This window comes from Lithobates pipiens, unplaced genomic scaffold, assembly GCF_037356315.1.
Source record: "Lithobates pipiens isolate NorthernLeopardFrog02 unplaced genomic scaffold, aLitPip1_a1.2 Scaffold_18, whole genome shotgun sequence".
Classification (NCBI taxonomy): domain Eukaryota; kingdom Metazoa; phylum Chordata; class Amphibia; order Anura; family Ranidae; genus Lithobates; species Lithobates pipiens.
The window spans coordinates 132,890,028-132,911,951 of record NW_027507758.1 but is presented as its reverse complement, the minus strand read 5'-3'; the positions used below and the strand labels follow the sequence as shown (position 1 = coordinate 132,911,951).

At 41.4% G+C, this 21,924-nt stretch overlaps 1 protein-coding gene across 1 annotated transcript in view; it reads left to right on the top strand.

Annotated features, from left to right (window-relative positions):
• Positions 1–21,924, top strand: part of SMYD3 (SET and MYND domain containing 3) — an 859,717-nt gene that overhangs the window by 818,288 nt on the left and 19,505 nt on the right. The window contains exon 12 of the mRNA XM_077486140.1: positions 11,023–11,131. Within this exon, the coding sequence (XP_077342266.1) occupies positions 11,023–11,131 (109 nt within the window). The remainder of the gene's footprint in view (positions 1–11,022; positions 11,132–21,924) is intronic.

Sequence of the window (21,924 nt, the reverse complement as noted above, 5' to 3'; positions counted from 1 at the left end):
AAAAAATGAATCAACGTAGGCAGGATAGTTGTATTACAAACCTAGTATTGAATATGAGGATTTGTTTGGAAAAAGAGTTCCTGGTATTATAACAGCCCCTAGAACCTGTTTACCAAAGGGTACCAAATGGTCTGTTGGCTACTTCCTACAGTGAATTGATTTACTAAACTTTGACTTTATCTCACTCTGCAAACAATACACAGAAAGTTGTGTTTTTTTAACATCTCTTCTGACTGTTTCTTCTTTCTTATCCTTATCCTTTTGTATGTGGGAGAAAGGATGAAGAGGTTAGAAAAAAAAGTGGGGTGGACAGGTACAGTAGACAGCTTCTTGATTAAAAACTGAAATGATCAGCAGGGTCGTTATGCTCCCTGTATGTATCTAAATATTACATTTTGATTTTAACCTATGAGATCATATTATACTTAAAGCAGAGCTCCACCCAAAAGGGGAAGCTTACGTGCCTCCTTCCCCCCCCCTTCGCTGGCACATTTGGCACCTTTTAGGGGGGAGCGTGTATCTGTTAATGACAGGTACCTGCTCCAACTTCCAGGTGACTTTGCCACGGCAAAGTCACCAGAACCCATCCTCCTTCCCCCGCCTGCCGAGCCATTCACAAAGTGCAGCACACTCAATGCATGTGTAGTAGCTGTGAAGCTTTCTAGACTTCACTGCTGGTTTCTCTTACCCAAAATGGCGATGGCAGCACCCCAGAGCCAATTGAATAATCAGCTCAGGGTGAAGATACTGCTGGATTTATGGACAGGTAAGTGTCCTAATATTAAAAGTTAGCAGCTACAGTATTTGTAGCTGCTGACTTTTAATGTTTTGTGATGGAGTCTGGAGCTCCTCTTTAACTTTGCCCTGGTGTTTGTCTGTTACAAACATTTAAGTTTGATAATATAAATATGGAGATCATCACATAACCATCATACCTCTCCACCTCAGCAACTCAGAGGGGAAGCTTTGTATTTCTTCATGAAAATACAATGTTCATATTAATGGCGGAGATGCATTAAACATGACTCTTTGGGGTGGATTTACTAAAGGCAAATAGACTGTGCCCTTTGCAAAGGTAGTTGCTCCAGAGCTTAGAAAATGAGCAAAAGCTCTGCTGATTTCCATTATCCGATCATGTGCAAGCAAAATTCAGTTTTTCTAATTTTCCTTGCACGTGATTGGTTATTCTTTGCCAAGTGAAGGTTTACTTAATTTACTAAGCTCTGGAGCAACTGCACTTGCAGAGTGAAACTGCCCTTTGTAAAGTGCATAGTCTGTTTGCCTTTAGTAAATCAACCCCTTTATATATTTAGCAGCCAACAGGAAGTCACCTGTTGGAACACAGCACCACTTATTGCATGTAGCTAATGTTATCACAGCACATCACATATTCTTAAAGAACACACCCAGTGACCACATTATTTTGTTATGGAAACAAACTATTTTTAAGTGATATTAAACATGGCATTGTTCAAAGCAATGTGAACTCTTATAATTAAAAATGTCTGCATATGAAACTCTTTTAACCACTTTAATTCAGGGCACTTTCGGCCTTTCCTGCCCAGGACAATTTTCAGCTTTCCGCACTGTCACATTTTGAATGACAATTGCGCGGTCATGCAACACTGTACCCAAACTAAATTTTTATCATTTTCTTCCCACAAATAGAGCTTTCTTTTGGTGGTATTTGATCACCTCTGGGGTTTTTATTTTTTGCTAAACAAACTAAAAAAGACAAAAAAATTGGGAAAAAAAAGTTTTTCTTAGTTTTTGTCATAAAATGTAGTTTTCCCCTTCACTGACGGGCACTGATGAGGCAGCACTGATGGGCACTGATGAGTCGGCACTGATGGGCACTGATGAGGAGGCACTGATATGTAGAATTGATGGGCACTGATAGGTGGCACTTATATGCAGCACTGATGGGCACCAATAAACTGCACTGATATGCAGCACTGATAGGTGGCACTGATGGGCACTGACAGGTGCCACTGATGGACACTGATGGGGGGCTGTGATGTGCACTGACAGACAGCACTGATTGGCACTGATAGGTAGTACTGATTGGCACTGACAGGTGGCACTGATGGGCAGCACTGATGACGTACTGAGAGATTACTGACAGGGGTTACTGCTGGGCACTGATTGGCACTGTGGTGAGCACTGATTGGCACTGTGTTGGGCTTGTATTGGCACTGTGGTGGGCTCTGATTGGCACTGTGATGGGCACTGGCACACTTTATTGTTGAGACACTGCTGGGCACTGATTTACAAGTGATTTGCACAACTGAGGGGGCTGTGCTGATAATCAATGTGCTGATTATCAGCAAAGACCCCCCCCTCTGACAGGGAGAGCCGCCGATCGGCTCTCCCTATCAGCGCGAAACGAGAAATGCTATTTACTGGCACTTCCTGGTTCACGCGATGATCAGCTGTGATTGGTCACAGCTGATCACATGGTAAGAAACCTCTGCCAGGGGCTTCTTATCACGATCAGAGATGCAACGTGTCAGGCTGATACGCCGCACTCGTGATCACCGCGGGTGCGCGCTGGCATGTTATCCTGCTGGATAACAGAACCTCTTCCCGGTTGTCATTCTGCATACGGCGGGTGGGAAGTGGTTAGAGAGGAAGTAAACTCTGTCGAGTTTTACTTTCTCTTTATTTCCCTGCAAAGGTAAAGCATAATGGGCTACTATGCATCGCATAGTAGCCCATTATGTGTCACTTAGCTGAAACTGAAGCCTGCAATGTCTCCGTTGTCCCCACTAGCAGGGAGCGTCCATCTTCACCCCTTTTCCTTCCGGGGGCCGCAAACTCCAGCTCTGTGACTGGCCGGAGTCACGTGACGTCACTCCCGCACATGCGTGCGAGAGCCGCCAGTCACGGCGTGACCTCTATTACAAAAGGCATGATGTGCCCTTTCTAAAGGGCGCATGTGCCTAGGGAATCTGCGCATGTGCCGTAGTCATCGGCGCTCAGCTTTTTAGTAAATATCTCCTAAACCGTGGAGATTTAGGAGATATTTAAAGTACCTAGAGGTAAGCCTTAATATATGCTTACCTGTAAGTAAAAGTGGTTGTACAGGGTGTACAACCATTTTAAAGGTTCCCCAGTACCTAAATGGCCAAAGGTAAATGTGTGGGTCAGACCTCTACAGAGAGAGAACTGCTTTCACGCAGAGAGTAAGAGTCCCTGCAGCTGCTGGCAGGGGAGAGGCATTTTCACTTGGACTGTAGCTATTTTCTTTTTTATATATATATATATATATAATCTTTATTTTTATTAAACACATAACATACATACAATACAATGCATTCAACAACGTCTCATTATTGAGGGTGTAGGATGGCAGGTTTAGCCTAGGAGCATAATGTTGTACAACCTCTGAGTATTAGGAAAAAAACTGAAAAACTGGGGCGCATGGGGAAGAGAGTGGGGGGTTAGAAAAATTGGTGGGAACTTGTATCATTACAATGCATAGGGGAAGTTCCATCCTGGCACCATCGGCGTGAGCCCAGTCCATATTATAAGGTTCGGTTGATACACTGAGGCGTATCTCAGCCCATCGCTGGCCATGGACTTGACAGGCGCCCCCCATAGGAGAGGGGCTAAAAAGCCTGCATCATACCTCTGTCTAGGGGAGACATCCTCCGGGCCCCCACTGCGACCTGCCCAGATACGGGTCCCACCAAGGTACCAGGGTTGTCAGGTGAATTTTCCCATCCGGTGCGACCATCAAAGCACCGTAAGAGCATTAGTAAAAAACATAACAAAAAGTTGCAAAGGACATGTTGAACCTTTGGTTTGGTTTCAGTTGTCGGCTATATAAACCGGAAAGGGGAGAAGGAAGGGGTATAGGGATCCCAACTCCAAAAAGGGTCTGTAAAAGGTCATGTTCAGGTATGCACGTCACCATTAACAGGTATCTTCAGTTTCAATGAGGGCTCTGCCAACTCCAACAGCTCAACCTCCAGGCTAGATGGCACAGGGTCTGGGTCGGCAGCATATTTCTGCCACTGTGCCAAGATACTGGTAAAACATTTGCTTTTTTCCCTGCACCTCGCCACCCATTCCTCTGTCTCCCTAATTTCATCCACCTTCTTAAGCCACTCTGTTTGAGTAGGAATCTGTGGGCATTTGCAATAGAGAGGTATAAGCCTTTTAGCAGCATTTAAGAGATGAGGAAGTGTGCTTTTCTTGTAATGGCTCAGAGGAAGGGCAGGGAGGTGCAGGAGAAAGCAAGCTGGGGAAAGCGGGATTTCGATCTGTAGGACATCCTTTATACAGGTGCAGACTTCTAGCCAGAATGGACTAATCACTGAGCAGTCCCACCAAATATGGAGGAGTGTAGCTACTTTCTAAAGAAGACAAATTGTAAGATTTTAAACACCTATTGTTTGTATACACCTGGAATGCAATTTGCTGATTTAAGCAAAAAGTTCTTTGGCATTAATAACAGTGATTTAATTTTAGCAAATGTTACTAACCTTTTGAAACATAATAAGTACAACATGGGAAAAATGCTTTTATGCACTCTGCCATTATAAAGGATATAGTAAAAACCAAAATGTTATGCTGTATTGTGCATATTCTATCATTGCAAACTTGTACTTTAAATATCTACAGACCACAAATATCTATACCAAAAATGTAATGTAATATCTAGAATATCTGTGACAGGCTTCCAGTCTCCTAGACAACATCAGACTTGTTCAGCTGCACACAGAGACGTGACAAAGGATGTCACAACATACTGTACATAATTCACATACTAAGTAATGCTGTTTCAGGGACAATATATCCTCAGCATTTCAGCTTCTTGCCTAGTCTATGTCAAATTTAGATTTATGCAATTGCCCTCTGATGATGGTACAGATTTACCTGTCTGTCTGCAAAAGTGGTGAATATTAGACAAGGTGTTCTGGAGATAAACCACATCTGTTTTATATTTTGCTTCAAGATTTTTGTTTGATTCATGAAATTGATGGTGCAAAGTACTTAATGCAATAGAGCTAGTCTAATAAGAAATTGGAAGAATGAAATTCACAAGGGGGAATAGACCTATATTTATTTAAGCTTCGAGCAGTAAAATACTTAATTTTGGAATTTAGTTTTAGCCACAAATAGATACGCATAACTTTATATTTTACTGACGCCAGAAACCTAATTGCTAGCATCTGTCATATAACTGTCCCAACGTCACAGTGCTTGTGATTGTCATGAGAGGCCTGATAATAATGCCATCAAATCTGATGGCAAGTGGATACACTCTGAATGTGTTTAAAATACACACATCACATTTCTTAATTTTTGTTACGCATAAGATATACATTTCAATGACCTAAAACAATAATGAAAAAATAACCACCATATGCAGCCACATTGGGTAAGTGCTGAAACCAATCCTACCTGCGTCAAAAAGATTGTGAAATAGCAGACAGATAGCAAATTATTTTCAGAGTTCATTGTAGGTCTATACTTGAAAAAAGTTTTCTGCAAATTTACTCTAATATGTCACTAAAGGCAATGATTTGCACCCTCTTTGTACTTTACCCCATTTCCATGATTTGTGGGTGTGGAAACAAGTCTCGAGCAAAACCTTCAGTTCAGGATATTCCCCTTTATGCTTTCGTGACTGCACCTCCAATGGGACATTGGGAAATATATTCTGGGATTGCCTGAATGTTAAAAAACTATGATATAAAGCAGTCTTTTTCAACCAGAGTGCCCAGGCATCCTTTGAGGTTTCTTCAGGGGTGCCTTGGCAGAATGCCTAAAAATTTCCCAAAAATGTATACAAGCCAGCAGGTGATTGAGAAACACTCCTGTAAAGCATAAATGGCATTGTTGGCTGAGATTTAACTCATTTGAGGTTTTATTAAAAAAAACGCCCTGTGGACATCAACAATTTCAAATAAACTTCATTTAAACTGTATAGTAATTCCAAAAAAACATACTATTTAAAAGCTTAGAATACTCCATCCCTTTTTCCAAATGTTAAAAATAAAAAAATAGCCTCCTATGTGTCATTGAACATGTAAAACCTTTTTGGCTATTCTTACAATATTCTCAACTCTATATACCTGCCACATGGGTGGACATAAATCCACAACCAAGACTTTAATACAAATGATCTCCTCTTTTAATTAAATATACTTGCTTGACTCAAATACTTTTACCCTAATACCTTCTGTATCCTCACCCTTCACCCTTCTCCCTCTATTTCCTACGTTTTTTCTCTCTTTTTCCCTGTACTTTATAGATCCATTATGATCTATTATGGTATTAGGACTTGCTAGGACATATTTAGACATAATAAAAATGTTAAAAGTCCTTCTACAATCACTTTAATATTTTCATTGGTTGAAAAGAAAGTAAATGTAATCTTTAAAAATTAAATAAGCATGATTATTCCACTATTATATTATACGTATATTGTAATCACAGAAAAGCATTTTAATAATACATGGTAATATGAATCATTTACTACAGTAACAAAAATCTGTTGCACATTTTGCTTATTTGTTTTTTTTTGTATCCTAATATTTAATATCCATCTGTCCATTTGTTTTCAAGGGAAATTTACTTATTTATTTTCTGCCTGCTAAATAAATTATTATTTGTTTTTTATTGTGCAGCAAACATCCTTTGAGTTTACTAGACACAGTGGGGTAGATTTACTAAAACTGGAGCACTCAGAATCTGGTGCAGTTGTACATGGTAGCCAATCAGCTTCTAACTTCAGCTAGTTCAGTTGAGGTTTGGCAATAACACTTTGAAGCTGATTGGTTTCTATGCAGAGCTACACCAGATTTTGTACTCTCCAGTTTTAATAAATAACCACCAATGGACGTTGTTTTCTAAACTATATGCACATACCCATTCGCTGGGTAGGTCAAAGAACCTAGTCGTATTTCTAGTTATTATTTTGTAGCTCCCAGGAGGCACAGAAACATTTTGTAGTGTACATAGAGTAAATTAACTGACAAAAGTGCTTTAGCATCTCAGTATATCTCAGCCCTTGTCCTCATCAACATGGGGACAAGGTGCTTTGGGGTGCCCCTTCCCCAAAGCACCCAACCCCCCATGTTGAGGGCAGGCGGCCTGGTACAGTTCAGGATGGGGGGGCGATCGCTCGTCCCCATCCCCTTTCCTGACCAGCCGGGCTGCGTGCTCGGATAAGAGTCTGGTATGGATTTTGGGGGACCCATGCTGTTTTTTTCAGCGTAGGGGGTTCCCCTTAAAATATATACCAGACCTAAAGGCCTGGTATGCTCCTGGAGGGGGAACCCATGCCAGTTTTATATTTAAACTTTGGCGTGGAGTTCCCTCTCGAGAGATGATTATTCTCTGATTGGCCACGGCCAAAGTCGCCTGGCCTGGGGCGATTTAAAGTCACGTTGTAATTCGCCCCAAGTCATGTTGAAGTCGCTCCAGGTCGCGCTGTTATTCATACTCAAGTCATGTCCAAGTTGCCTCCAAAAGTCACACTGGAAGTCGTGTTGTCCCTTTGTGAATGGACTCTAAGACATACCGACAACAAAATCTGTCGGATTTTGTCCGATGGATTTTGTCCGAAACTGGTGTTGCATACACGCGGTCGGACAAAGTTGTCGGAAAATCCGATGATTCATAACGTGATGACGTAATTTAGTTACGACGGGACTACGTTCAGTCTAGTAGCCAATAGCTTTGGTCTAGGAATTTGATCTGAGCATGTGTGGCACTTTGTCTGATCGGAATTCTCTACAAACGATCGGACAGAGTCTGATCGGATCATGTTGTCGGAAAATTATATAGCCCAGCTCTAAAAATTTGTTGGTCGGATATTCCGGCGGAAACCGTCCGATGGAGCCCACACACGGTCGGATTATCTGACAACATGGTCCGATCTGACATTTTCCGTCGGAATGTCCGACCGTGTGTACAAGGGCTAAGAAAGGTGTATCGATTAAGGCCACCTGTGGCTTGTAATCTAAGGTCAATAAAGCCCCATACACACTATCAGCTTTTCTGCTGAGTTTTTCCTTCAGGTTTACCAAAACCATGTAATGCAAGGGCCCTGCCTGATTGCATACAAATTGAAACTCCTAAGGTTAGACCTCATATTATAAAGTTTTGGTAAATCTGAAGGAAAAACTCAGCAGAAAAACTGATAGTATGTATGGGGCTAAACAGTGGGCAATAATAAACATCATCTTGTCAAACTTCACCTTTTACTCATTGAAGTTCAATGCTGTGAATTTTTATTGCTTTTTTTTATATTATAGTTGTTTGTAATGTTTTACCCAATAAGCCCATATGTCACTCTCTTTTATGCTAATTGTTCTCTTTTTGTTGTTATAGAAAATAATGTGTGGCAGAAAACTTACATAACAACCAATGCCATCACTTTTTTTATTTTTTTAAATACTTTATTTCACTGCAGGAATACATGACATAGATCATTAAAAATAATTACATAGAACAACTTATCAAATCAATTTTCAAAACAAAAACGTATTATTTTACCAATGATGCAGGGTACATTCCTGCCAACATTTTTTTTTTATAAGCAACTAACAATATTACAATAACAATTCCCCTCAACAACCCTCTGCTCCAAAGCCCAGGATCCTGTGAGGAACTTATAGAACTGAGGAGAGAGAGAGAAAGAAAAAAAACAAAACCCAGGGGAATCCCAAATTAAATAAATAAGTATAAATATGTTGCCCCTGCCGACAGGGGAACCAGTGCCACATCACTTACTAACTATTCCTCTAGTTCCTCTCCAATCAACCTTTTTCCTTCATCTGATTGTAAAAATTACTCCCATGGAGCCCAAACTTGCAATAGACATTCCCTTTCCTCCAAAGGCATAGGGATCAATTTTTCCATGATCCCAATTCTTCTTACTTTATTTAACCAATTAGAGATTAGAGGTGTCCCCGGCTCTTTCCAACGTATGGTGATGCAGCTTTTGGCTGCATTCACCAAATGGCTTAACATTGAATTCTTATATCTCTCTAAAGGAATTTGTGAGCAATGTAATAAGAAAAAAGCTGGGTCTTCCGGGATCTTGTAATCAGTAAATAATTGAGAGATTCTCTGAACTTCTTGCCAAAACTGTCTAATTACTGGACAAAACCAGAAAATATGGGCTATGGTGCCTCTCTCCTTACAACCCCTCCAACACCTATCCGACATTTCTGAAGAGAATTTGTTCATTCGAGACGGGGTGTAATACCAACGAACTAGTACTTTATAATTTTATTCCTGTATCTTAGTACATCTAGAGGATTTGAAAGTTAAATGTATTATTGTCTGCCATCACTTTTTAACTGAGCTTATTTACTTTTATGACTTCTGTCTGGGCTTTGAATTTCTGAAAAATATTGCAGTAATTGATTAATTTGACACTATAGTATAAAAGAAAATAGCATGCATCAGTGCTTTTCCCAATGTGCAGTTTTCAGTGCTGATGCTTGTAAAGGGTGAACCACAGAAACAGTGAAATGAAAGCAGCCTGAATACGTAGATTGTAATAAATAGAAATCCGCTTGCATGAAAATGATACCTAAGAAATATTATATGGGTAAAGGAAATTAAAAAAAACATTGATAAAGGAAACCTGTTATAAAAGGATTATGTAGGCTGTCATTGCGATGTCTTTCTGAATATACTAGTTTGACTGTCAAAATGATCCTTTATCTTGTCTCTTCATTGCTTTCCTAGTCACTGATCTGGAAGACATTTGCAGATAAGAAGCTCTGACTTTACAAATTATATATTTCTCCCTTGGCACTTGTCCTTTGACTGCCTTTTAAAGGACAACTCCACTGTTTCCAGCTTCTACTGTGCCTCTCCCTGCTTGGCTCATTTATTTCTATGGTTGGAGCTGTACTCCTGTGGATGACTGGGTGCCACCATGATTATAGACCAGCCATAAGAATGAAGGGCTGCATGGAATGTTTGCACAGTAGGACTTGGACATGGCTTGGACTTCTTTCTGAAAAACCTGTGCAGTGCTAGTCAAAACAATACAATCAGACACAGGGGCTGAAGGCAGCATTACTAGAAGCTAAATTATCCTTTAACTACTTAAGGTCCACCCTATAGCAGTTTTAATGCTACAGGATGGCACCTCTGCACTGGATAACATGTGTATGTGTGTATATATATATAATGTGTGTGTGTGAACCAACTCTTCCATGTAGAAGACACGCGTGCGTGCCACCAGCGGCTTGCTTTCACTGTGATTACACACAGCGGAAGCCAATAGGCAGAGAGACTTAAACAAGACAAATTGCCATTCTGATAGGAGGGAAGGGATGACATTTTGTGTCCTCAGATACTGTAGCTACTTACTTTCACTATTTAAGCACTTACCTGTCCTGGCATCCAACGGTGTCCTCACCCGAGCTGTTTCTACAAATGACTATCAGGTGCTGGCACCGCTATCTTGACTAAGGGAAACTAAACTAAGGGGAACTGGCAGTGAATCCTTGTGGCTTCACAGCTGGTTTCCTACTGTGCATGTGTGAAGTGTGCTACGCTTTGTGAATGAGCCGCAGTCTTCTGGGACCTGCGAAGTGTGCCAGAAGGCTGTAGGGGATTGAGGGTGTCCAAACCTCCGCCTGTCAAAACCAGGTACCTGCTCCCCCCTCCCCCAAAAAGATGCCAAATGTGGCAGCAGAGCAGGGGAGGAGGCAGACAAGCGGAGCTTGCCCTTTTGGGTGGAGCTCTGCTTTAAGTAGCAAACTTTGGCCTAGTACTACCTATATATATATATATATATATATATATATATATATATGGTCTCTTACATATTTATAAAATAGTATATCGTTATTGCAGTTTTCAGAATAATTTTGTATGATTTCTATGAACCTGCTTCAAATTTCATAATTTTTCTTAATTTTGTTATAAAAGGTATAACATTTTACTTTGTACTGTAAGAAAAGTGGGCATAATATTTGAGCACAGTATACTGTATATATGTAACATTATTTCAATGAATTGTTATTATTTTTTTTATAGCATATACTATTCTAATTATCATCCAGTACGGGCAGTCCAAATAATGAGAGTGGGCAAATTACAGCTTCATCAAGAAATGTTTCCCCAAGCCATGGAAACATTAAAGCAGGTCAGTATAATGTTAGTCTTTTACTATATCCCTCTTTATTTTTATGTGTTGTCCTGTCTTTTACGTTATGTAATATTGCCCATAATATAACAGTTTGCTTTGCTTCCTGTGACCCATTTGGTACTCATAAATAGGACCATTTTAATAGCCTTATGTTTTTACACATGCCAGATATTGTGATAATGGTTAATTCCCTGAATAGCAGATAACCATTCACGTAAATTATTTATTTATTCATTACAGGCATTTATATAATGTAAAATAAATAAATTGCGGCGCTACCTAAAAAATTAATACACTATAATAAAATAGCAAAATATAAGGTGCAAAAGTGAATCCACCTCACTAAATTGACAAATGTGCAATATTGAACAATAAAATATGTTGCATCTAATATAGAATAAAATTGATAATATATGTGCATAAATAATCAAAAATCATGCGTGAAATAATTTCAAAGTACAAAATGCAGAAAATGCTGAATAAGCACTAATGTGCAAAAAATGCAATAATAAATAGTGATCCTCAAATGAAGTCCATGCAAATGATTGGTGACCATATAACAAAGTCCATGCAAAAAATATATAAAGTGACTTCCAATGTGTGACTGTCCACCGTAAAACTTCAGTGCCAAGCTTGTGCACCACCAGTTTCCCCCAGCCTCTCACCTCAAATACATAGCATAAAGGCACTGTATATGCTATTCCATCCTTATCCGTCCAGCCTCAATGGCATACCACTGTACATATACGGTTAATCCTTCCCCAGTTTCTTCAGATAGATCCAATTACAGTTGGTGGTACATAAAGCATGGAAGAAAGACAAGGGGGGGCTCTCATGTGTAGTATCCAAAAACAATAATTTTAATAGATGAAAATCCTCACTTACATAAAAGCAGATGACAGCAAATTCGTAACATAACCCGGACTTCCGGTCTCGGCTGCGACCGGAAGTGATGAGTGTAACACCTAAGCTCCTTCCCTGACGCCCTTTGAAAAAGTCACGAGGTTGTGACGCAACGCGTCAGGGAAGGAGCTTAGGTGTTACACTCATCACTTCCGGTCGCGGCCGAGACCGGAAGTCCGGGTTATGTTACGAATTTGCTGTCATCTGCTTTTATGTAAGTGAGGATTTTCATCTATTAAAATTATTGTTTTTGGATACTACACATGAGAGCCCCCCCTTGTCTTTCTTCCATGCTTTATGTACCACCAACTGTAATTGGATCTATCTGAAGAAACTGGGGAAGGATTAACCGTATATGTACAGTGGTATGCCATTGAGGCTGGACGGATAAGGATGGAATAGCATCTGGTTATATACAGTGCCTTTATGCTATGTATTTGAGGTGAGAGGCTGGGGGAAACTGGTGGTGCACAAGCTTGGCACTGAAGTTTTACGGTGCACAGTCACACATTGGAAGTCACTTTATATATTTTTTGCATGGACTTTGTTATATGGTCACCAATCATTTGCATGGACTTCATTTGAGGATCACTATTTATTATTGCATTTTTTGCACATTAGTGCTTATTCAGCATTTTCTGCATTTTGTACTTTGAAATTATTTCACGCATGATTTTTGATTATTTATGCACATATATTATCAATTTTATTCTATATTAGATGCAACATATTTTATGGTTCAATATTGCACATTTGTCACTTTAGTGAGGTGGATTCACTTTTACACCTTATATTTTGCTATTTTATTATAGTGTATTAATTTTTTAGGTAGCGACGCAATTTATTTATTTTACATACTATTCCTTTGGTGTTAGAGATCACTATTTTTTTGCTGGCTGCTTCCACACATTTATATATATTTTTTAGACATTTTTACACATTTATTAATAGTCAGGTGGAGCGCATTAGCACCTTTCATTTACATTTATATAATGCCTACAATTTAGGCAGTGCATTACATACTGTACAACGTACATTCACATCAGTCCCTATTCTCTAGGAGCCTAAAGTGGTAGTAAACCGCCATGCTTCTTTTTTTTTTTAAACCTGCAAAATAAAGCTAGTATGCATCGCATAGCACATTATGTGAAACTTACCTTAGAACAAAGCCCTCCAGTGACGCACTGTCACGGCTGACAAGGCTTCTATCTTCACCCAGTCTTTCTTCCTCCCACTGTCTGATTGAATGCGCTGTAATGAGGTTATTCCCGAGCACACGTGGGAGCCGCTTTCACGGCATAGGAACTCTGGAGGAATGGCATGGGCATGCCGTTCCTTCAGAGTATCACTGGACCATTCACAAGTAAATATCTCCTAAATGGTTCATGTTAAGGAGATATTTAATGTACCTATAAGTAAGCCTTATTATAGCCTTACGTGTAGGTAAATACTAACCATGGGAGTTTACTCCTACTTTAAGATTCCACTATCTCACATGCATACATACACATACTAGTGCTAATTTGTACACAAACCAGTAATTCTACCAGTATGTCTTTGGTGAGTTAAAGTAAACTGGAGGAAACCCAAGCAGGCACAGGAAGAATGTTCAATTTAACTTTATACAGGTCTTACTGTACATCACTTTGTCTTTTTCAGTTATTATCTAATCTTCCACCATTTACAGATGTCAGAATGGGGTTTTTTGGGTCCCAGGAAAGTAGGATACATTGTATAGTAGCATCACCTGACAACCATATTTTGGGTTCTGGGACAATGCAAAACTCTTTTCCAGAATACAGCAACAATTGAGATTATGCCTTGCTATAAAATGCTGAGCCTGGTAACAATGTTGTGTTAGTATAAGTCTAAGTTCCATTAATGATGTAATAAAATTTAATATTTTTTTACAAAAAAAACAGCTGACAGTTATAAAGTGCAGGCACTTGCATAAAATTTTAGTCCCCATACTCTGCCCGAATGAAAGGTTGTTCTGGTCAGGCTTTACATTTATAATTCCTGCTATGTTTAAGCTGGTATTCCCCTCCTGCTTTCCACAAATTCATATGGTTAGTAGGAAAACCATCATAGTGTGAAATTGTATTGGCGGCGAGTTAGAGTGGGCAAGCTTCACCACTACTGGTAGGTGTTGGAACTACCCTATAAGAACGGCTTGACAATGGATCCCAGCAGGGGAACTGAAAACCACGGTATGTATGTTTTTTTACTTGTTGGTCCCCTAAAAAGTGTCAAGTGTCAGTGTCCGACTGTCAGCTGCAATATCGCAGTCCCGCTATAGTCCTTACTAGCTGCCCCCCTTCCCATCACAGACTCCCCCATCAGAGACCCTCCCACACAGATCCCCCCATTACAGACTCATCCAACACAGAGCCCTCCATAACAGATCCCCCAACACAAAGCCCCCATAACAGATCCCCCATAACAAAGCCTCCATCAAAAGAGCCTCCCATCACAGGGCCCCCTATCACAGACTCCCCCATAACAGATCCCTCCATCACAGACCCCACCATTACAGACTCCCCCATTACAGACTCCCCCATAACAGATCCCCCTAACACACCCCCATCACAGACTCCCCCAACACAGGGCCCTCCATAACAGATCCCCCATCATAGATCCCCCCATCACAGATCCCCCATATCACAGATCCCCCCATCACAGACTTACCAATCACAGATCCCCCCATTACAGACTCCCTCAACACAGAGCCCCCCATAACAGATCCCCATCACAGATCCCCCATTACAGACTCCCCCAACACAGAGCTTCCCATTACAGACTCTCCAAACATAGAGCCCTCCATCGCAGATCCCCTGCAGACTCTCCAAACATAGAGCCCTCCATCGCAGATCCCCTGCAACACAGAGCCTCCATAACAGATCCCCCATCACAGATCTCCCCATCACAGACTCCCCCAACACAAAGCCCCCATAACAGATCTCCCATCACAGACTCCCCCCATCACAGACACCCCATAACAGATCCTCCTTTACAGACTCCCCCCATTACCGACTCCCCCATAACAGATGCCCCCATCACAGATCCCCATCACAGATCCCCCCCAACACAGATCCCTCATCACAGAGCCCACCAAAAGTCTCCCTCAACACAGAGCCCTCCATAACAGATCCCCCATCACAGATCCCCTCATCACAGAGCCCCCCATCACATATCCCCCTTAATCACAGATCCCCCATCACAGAACCCCCATCACAGACTACCCCAACACAAAGCCCCCCAGCACAAATCCCCCATTACAGACTCCCCAACACAGAGTCCTCTATAACAGATCCCCATATCACAGGTCCCCCTTCACAGACTGCCCCATAACAGATCCCCCCATCACAGAGCCCTCCAGCAGTATTACATTGCCCCTTCTATAACATCACAGCACTGCCCCTCACCTCTGCTACCTTAATCACACAAGACACGAAGCATGACAGGTCCGGACAAAGGGCGGGACTTTGCAAGTGGAAGGCAGGTGATTGATTGCTGAGACTGCCCCACTGCCTAGTAATCAATCACCCGCTTCTTAACTCAAAAGGTCCTGCCCTTTGTTCAGATCTGTCATGTTTCTCGTCTTGTATGATTAAGGTAGCAGAGGGGAGGGGGAGTGCTGTGATGTTAAAGGGGCAGTCAGCGAGATGGGCAAAGCACCCTGGCGGACCATATCTGGCCCGCTGGCCGTAGTTTGAGGATCCCTGGTTTAGATAATTAATTTGACAGATACATTTGGCCTGGTAGACATAGGCAGCAGTTTAATTGAGGTCTGTTTCTTTCTGCAGCAGTTTAATAAACATCTCCCGTAATGAATTAATACACAAAAGAATACACCAATGCCCTCTGTAAAGAAATGTGTATGTCAATGAAGTAATTGAAAAAAAATGGGGTTATAGAAACTGAAAATCGGTGCCATCACTACCTGTAGAAAAGGACATTTCACAGCAGTCCTTTTTTTAATGACTGATAATTTATTAGCAAGCAAAATACCAAACAATGCTGCTATTGAAGACAACGCAATGTAGCAGTTGGTCACCATTTTCCATATAATTGCATACCTAACACAATAGAATTCTTCCCTTCGGCACTTCACAGTTGCAGGATCAGCATTCTCTAAACGTTCCACAATCCATTATTACCATATCCCTGTTGGTGTTAATAACTAGCCACATCTGTATTGTAAAAACAGCAAGTTTATTTGCCAGTAGGAATGACCACTTAATTAGAATGGGAAAACACAAGCAAAGCTGTCTCATCACTTCTGTGTCCACTGCTTTGTCATTTCACATTGTAGATATTAGCGAGAAAGGTATTCTGGGTAATTGCATGCAGTAATGGCATTTCTATCTCACAATGAATTTAATAAGCAGGAAAGGGAAAGTGTTCTACATTTTCTTTTAGATGTGACTCCTAAGCTAGGAAGATGGTACAAATTTTAATGACCATTAAAGAGAGCTTGCTTTTGCAATTATCACAGGCGTTTCATGTGAATTTACATCTGAAGGAAACTGGAATGTCTTACTTAAAATAGATTTACAAAACCTCATTAAAAATAAAATAAATATTTGCTTGTTGTTATCTACTCCTACCAATTTATGGTATCTCAACTGGGTACAGTAGCGAATTAGTCTGTACATTTCATTTTATGTGATTAACAAAGATTTTACTCCTCTGAGAGAGTTTGATTTATCTTCCTGTTTATTTTATTTAACAGCTAGCGGGTGTTAATGTTTCACCCACATTACAAATTTGTATTGCTTATAGTTTTTTAGGTGGAAAGTGACAGTGGTGTGCAAGCCACAACGATATTAGTCTTATGCATCCTGCTACATACATAAAACTGCATTTTTTTGTGACAAAGTCCTTATCTTTAACACAAATATTATCGTGTTGGGTTATCCCATCAGTTAACAGAGGTTGTTATGTAGGAGGAGATATACTAAAACTGCTGCACTAAAAATCTGGTGCAGCTCTGCACGGTAGCCAATCAGCTTCTAACTTCCGCTTGTTCAATTAAGCTTTGACAATACAACCTGGAAGCTAATTGGTTTCAGCGCAGAGCTGCCCCGGATTTTGTGCTCCCCAGTTTTAGTAAATAACTCCCACAGTGTGAAATGTAATATGGACAATAATGGTGACCAATTAAAATGGGTATTTAGTTATGATATAAAAAAAAAGTACATAGGCACATACTGTGCTATTTCCCACACCTCGTAAAGATTTGACCCACTGCTCTTCTCATCGACCAACAGTATCTCACAAAGGTGCGTACACTTACATTTTTGTAAATATTTTATTATATCTTTTCAAGTGACAACACTGAAGAAATTACACTTTGCTACAATGTAAAGTAGTGAGTATACAGCTTGTATAACAGTGTAAATTTGTTGTCCCCTCATTATTGTCTAAACCGCTGGCAACAAAATTGAGTACACCCCTAAGTGAAAATGTCCAAATTGGGGCAACACTCTCTCATACTGGTCACTGGAAGTTCAACATGGCACTTCGTGGCAAAGAACTCTCTGAGGATCTGAAAAAAAGAATTGTTGCTCTACATAAAGATGGCCTAGGCTATAAGAAGATTGCCAAGACCCTGAAACTGAACTTCAGCATGGTGGCCAAGACCATACAGCGGTTTAACAGGATAGGTCCCACTCAGAACAGGCCTCTCCATTGTCAACCAATGAAGTTAAGTGCACATGCTTAGCATCATATCCAGAGGTTGTCTTTGGGAAATAGACGTATGAGTGCTGCCAGCATTGCTGTGGAGGTTGAAGGGGTGGGTGGGTCAGCCTGTCGGTGCTCAGACCATACGCTGCACACTGCATCAAATTGGTCTGCATGGCTATCGTCCCAGAAGGAAGCCTTTTCTAAAAATGAGAAAGCCCGAAAACAGTTTGCTGAAGACAAACAGACTAAGGACATGGATTACTGGAACCATGTCCTGTGGTCTGATGAGACCAAGATAATCTTATTTGGTTCAGATGGTGTGAAGCGTGTGTGGTGGCAACCAGGTGAGGAGTACAAAGACAAGGGTGTCTTGCCTACAGTCAAGCATGGTGGTGGGAGTGTCATGTTCTGGGGCTGCATGACTGCTGCCAGCACTAGGGAGCTACAGTTCATTGAGGGATCCATGAATGCCAATATGTACTGTGACATGCTGAAGCAGAGAAATCCCCTCCCTTCGGAGACTGGGCGGCAGGGCAGTATTACAAAATGATAACAACCCCAAATACACCCCCAAGACGAACAAGATGGCCAAGTATGTCTCCAGACCTAAACCCTATTGAGCATCTGTGGGGTATCCTTAAACAGAAGGTGGGGGAGTGCAAGGTTTCTAATATCCACCAACTCTGTGATGCAGTCATGGAGGAGTGGAGGGGACTCCAGTGGCAATCTGTGAAGCTCTGGTGAACTCCATGCCCAAGAGGGTTAAGACAGTACTGGAAAATAATTGTGGCCACACAAAATATTGAAACTTTAGGCCCAATTTGGACATTTTCACTTAGGGGTGTACTCTCTTTTGTTGCCAGCGGTTTAAACATTAATGGCTGTGTGTTGAGTTATGTTGAGGGAACAGTAAATTTACACTGTTATACAAGCTGTACACTCACTACTTTACATTGTAGCAAAGTGTCATTTCTTCAGTGTTGTCACATGAAAAGATATGATAAAATATTTACAAAAATGTGAGGGGTGTACTCACTTTTGGGAGATAATGTATATCACTACTAAACTATGACTTAAAGATCCTCACCAAAGCTTTAGCCAATAGAATAATGAAAGTGTTACCATCAATTATCAATATTGACCAAACTGGCTTTATGCCTGGAAAATTCACTGATGTTAATATCCGCAAGGTTTTCACTCATCCCCAATTTCAGCCTGAAGGGACTGCCTTGAGAGTCTTGGTAGCCTTTGATATTGAAAGGGCTTTCAACACAGTCCGATGGGGTTACTTGATGCAAGTGTAAGAGCTCTTCGGTTTTGGTCTGGTCTTCAGGAAATAGATCAATCTATTATACAAAGTCCCTGTGGCAAGTATTAAGCTGAATGGCAAGTTGTCATCTCCTTTTCTGATCCAGAAGGGGACAAGGCAGGGGTGGCCTTTACCTTTTCCCCTGACTCGTTCATGCTGGCTATGGAACCGTTGGCGGATGGGCTAAGGGCATCCGATAAGGTAGTTGTGATTCGTGTAGGTTCCATTGTAGACAAGGCAGCGCTTTATAGAGATGATTTTATACTTCTTTTATGAGGCCCTGGCCCCTCACTCTCGGAAGCACTGTGGATCCTATATCGCCCTCTCAGGTCTACATACCAATTGGGGTAAATCCCTAATTTTACCGACTGATCAGGTGGCTAGGAGGTTGGCTGATCTTAATTCCCCTTTGCAATGGACAACAACTATTAAATATTTAGGGATCAATATTTCTTCCAACACTAAGGATTTAAACAACTTAACTTGTCCTAAGCTTTTCATTGGTGTAAACAGAGTCCGGAAGCCTGGTCACATCTCCCTTTATCCCTTATTGGGAGAATAAAATGAAAATCCTCCCAGTTCTGTTATACAGCCGTAGGCACTACCCAGTCTGGTTACCAAAATCCTTTTTTAAACAATTAGATTCACTTATAGGCTCTTTCTAATAGCAATCCTGCCCAGCTAAATTTAGTAGGAAGATTCCATGCAGACCTTGGACACAAGGGGGCTTGGCTTGCCCAGACTTTTAAAACTACTATTTGGCTGCCATGCTAACCCATGCTCATAACTGGCTTGTCCCTGATGATACAAATGCCTCAGTATTTCTTTTTTTTTTTATAAATTCTTTTTATTTGTTTTAAAAGAAAAAAGTACAGAACATAGCCTTGGGGCATTCCCCGGCTCAAACAATACAACACAACAGGTAAGGCAGAACACCTAAAACACTATCAGCCTAACCCAAAGAACATACAACAACCAAACCCCATAGCTTGCTGCTAAAATTGACAGGAGTAATGTAAGTCCCAGTAAGTAACATTAAGCGTAGTGATGCACTATAGGCAGTCTACCAACAGAGATCTACAAGTGGGCGTCAACCGGATACTCAGGCATCCCAAACGCTACCCTAGAGAGAGCTTACCAGAGGAGTTGTCTACTGAATAGATTAGGTTGATAACCCAACAGGGCTGTCCCGCTCCTCAATCGTTGTCTCAGACTCCAACCAGATATTCCAAACCTTCTGAAACTTCTGAGGGCAACCCCGGATGAAATATGCTTCTTTGTACAGTGGTATTGCAAGGTTAACTAATGATTTCCATGCACTCAGGGTGAGGGTCGCTGTAGGGGCCCTCCACCGAAGCACAACAAGTTTCCTCGCATAGAAAAATAGCAGCCCCAGCAATGTGCGGACTGCCCGCGAGGGAACCGAAGCATCCACCAACCCAAGCAGACACATCTCCGCCGTTTGAGGTATAGGGATCGTTGTCAGCTCAGTAATAAAAGAGAGTATTCTTGACCAATAATGTTGTACCACGGGGCAAGCCCAAATCATATGAATGTACCCCGCCAAATCCGCTCCACAGCGCCAGCACTGTGACGAAGAGTCAGGGTAAATCCTATGAAGTCTACATGGGGTGTAATAAAATTTATGTAGTATTTTATATTGAATTAGCCGATCTCTTGAGGAAATCAAATGTCTAAAGGGGGAGTCCCAAATATCCTCCCAGTCCTCCCCATCCAATCCCGGCAGCTCCGCCACCCAAAATTCCCTAAGTTTTTCCAATCCACTATGAACCGAGGGCTGCAAAGCCTTGTAGATCATGGACAATGGTTTAAGCAGCGACTCCCGACGTAGAAGCGACTCCATACTAGACTGGTATAAGGTCAGGGGAGAACCACCAAACTGAGTCCCAAACGCATGACGAAGCTGCAGGAATCGGAAGAAGTACACATTGGGCAAATTAAACCTAGATTTAAGCTGGTCAAATGTCAGCAATGCACCATTCTCACATGCCTCAGTATTTCTGGAAGCTGTGCAGTCAGAATCTTATGAGACCCTCCGTAATCTCCTTTACAGGGGTCTGAGACTCTCTCACCCACCTCTTACTGCTACTATGAGGGCAGTTATTAAGACCTGGTATGTTATTACTAAATCTAATATAGTGCGGGGTAAAAGATCCCCATCCACACTGCTTTTATTTAATCCCATGTTACCAGAATTCCATTCCCTATTGGTCCCTGGTCTATGGGCTGCCAAAGGAGTTAGATACCTTGCAGACATTTGTGATGGGAGTGCACTATTTATGTCTGATAGGTTGACAAATACATTTACACTGCCTAATGTATTCTTTTTACGTTTCCTGCAACTCTGACATGCCTATGCATCCCAATTTGAATCCTCCCTGTTTAGATTGGAGCAGAAGGATTTAGAGGATCTCCTTAGGGATTGTACTCTCAAAAACCACAATCTGTGATCTACAAGTCACTACTGCCCTCTGTTCATGAAGGTCTAGATGCCCTGCTTACTGTGTGGCGTTCAGAGGAGCGGGACTTGGACAAAGAAGACTAGGAGGAACTCTGGGACAGCCCATTCCAAGCATTAACCACTTCCCACCCGCTGGCCATCCTATGACGTCCTGGACTTTGTGCGCGTATATCTGAATGATGCCTGCAGCTACAGTGGTCATCAACCCTGTCCTCAGGGCCCACTAACAGGCCAGGTTTAATGTATTACCTTGGGGAGATGCAGACTAGAATACTGCAATCACCGAGCAGTAAATGATATCACCTGTGATATATTTCAGTTATCTTGCAAACCTGGCCTGTTAGTGGGCAGGCTTGATGACCATTGCCCTGCACCATAAGAATGATCATGGCTGCTGTTCCACCG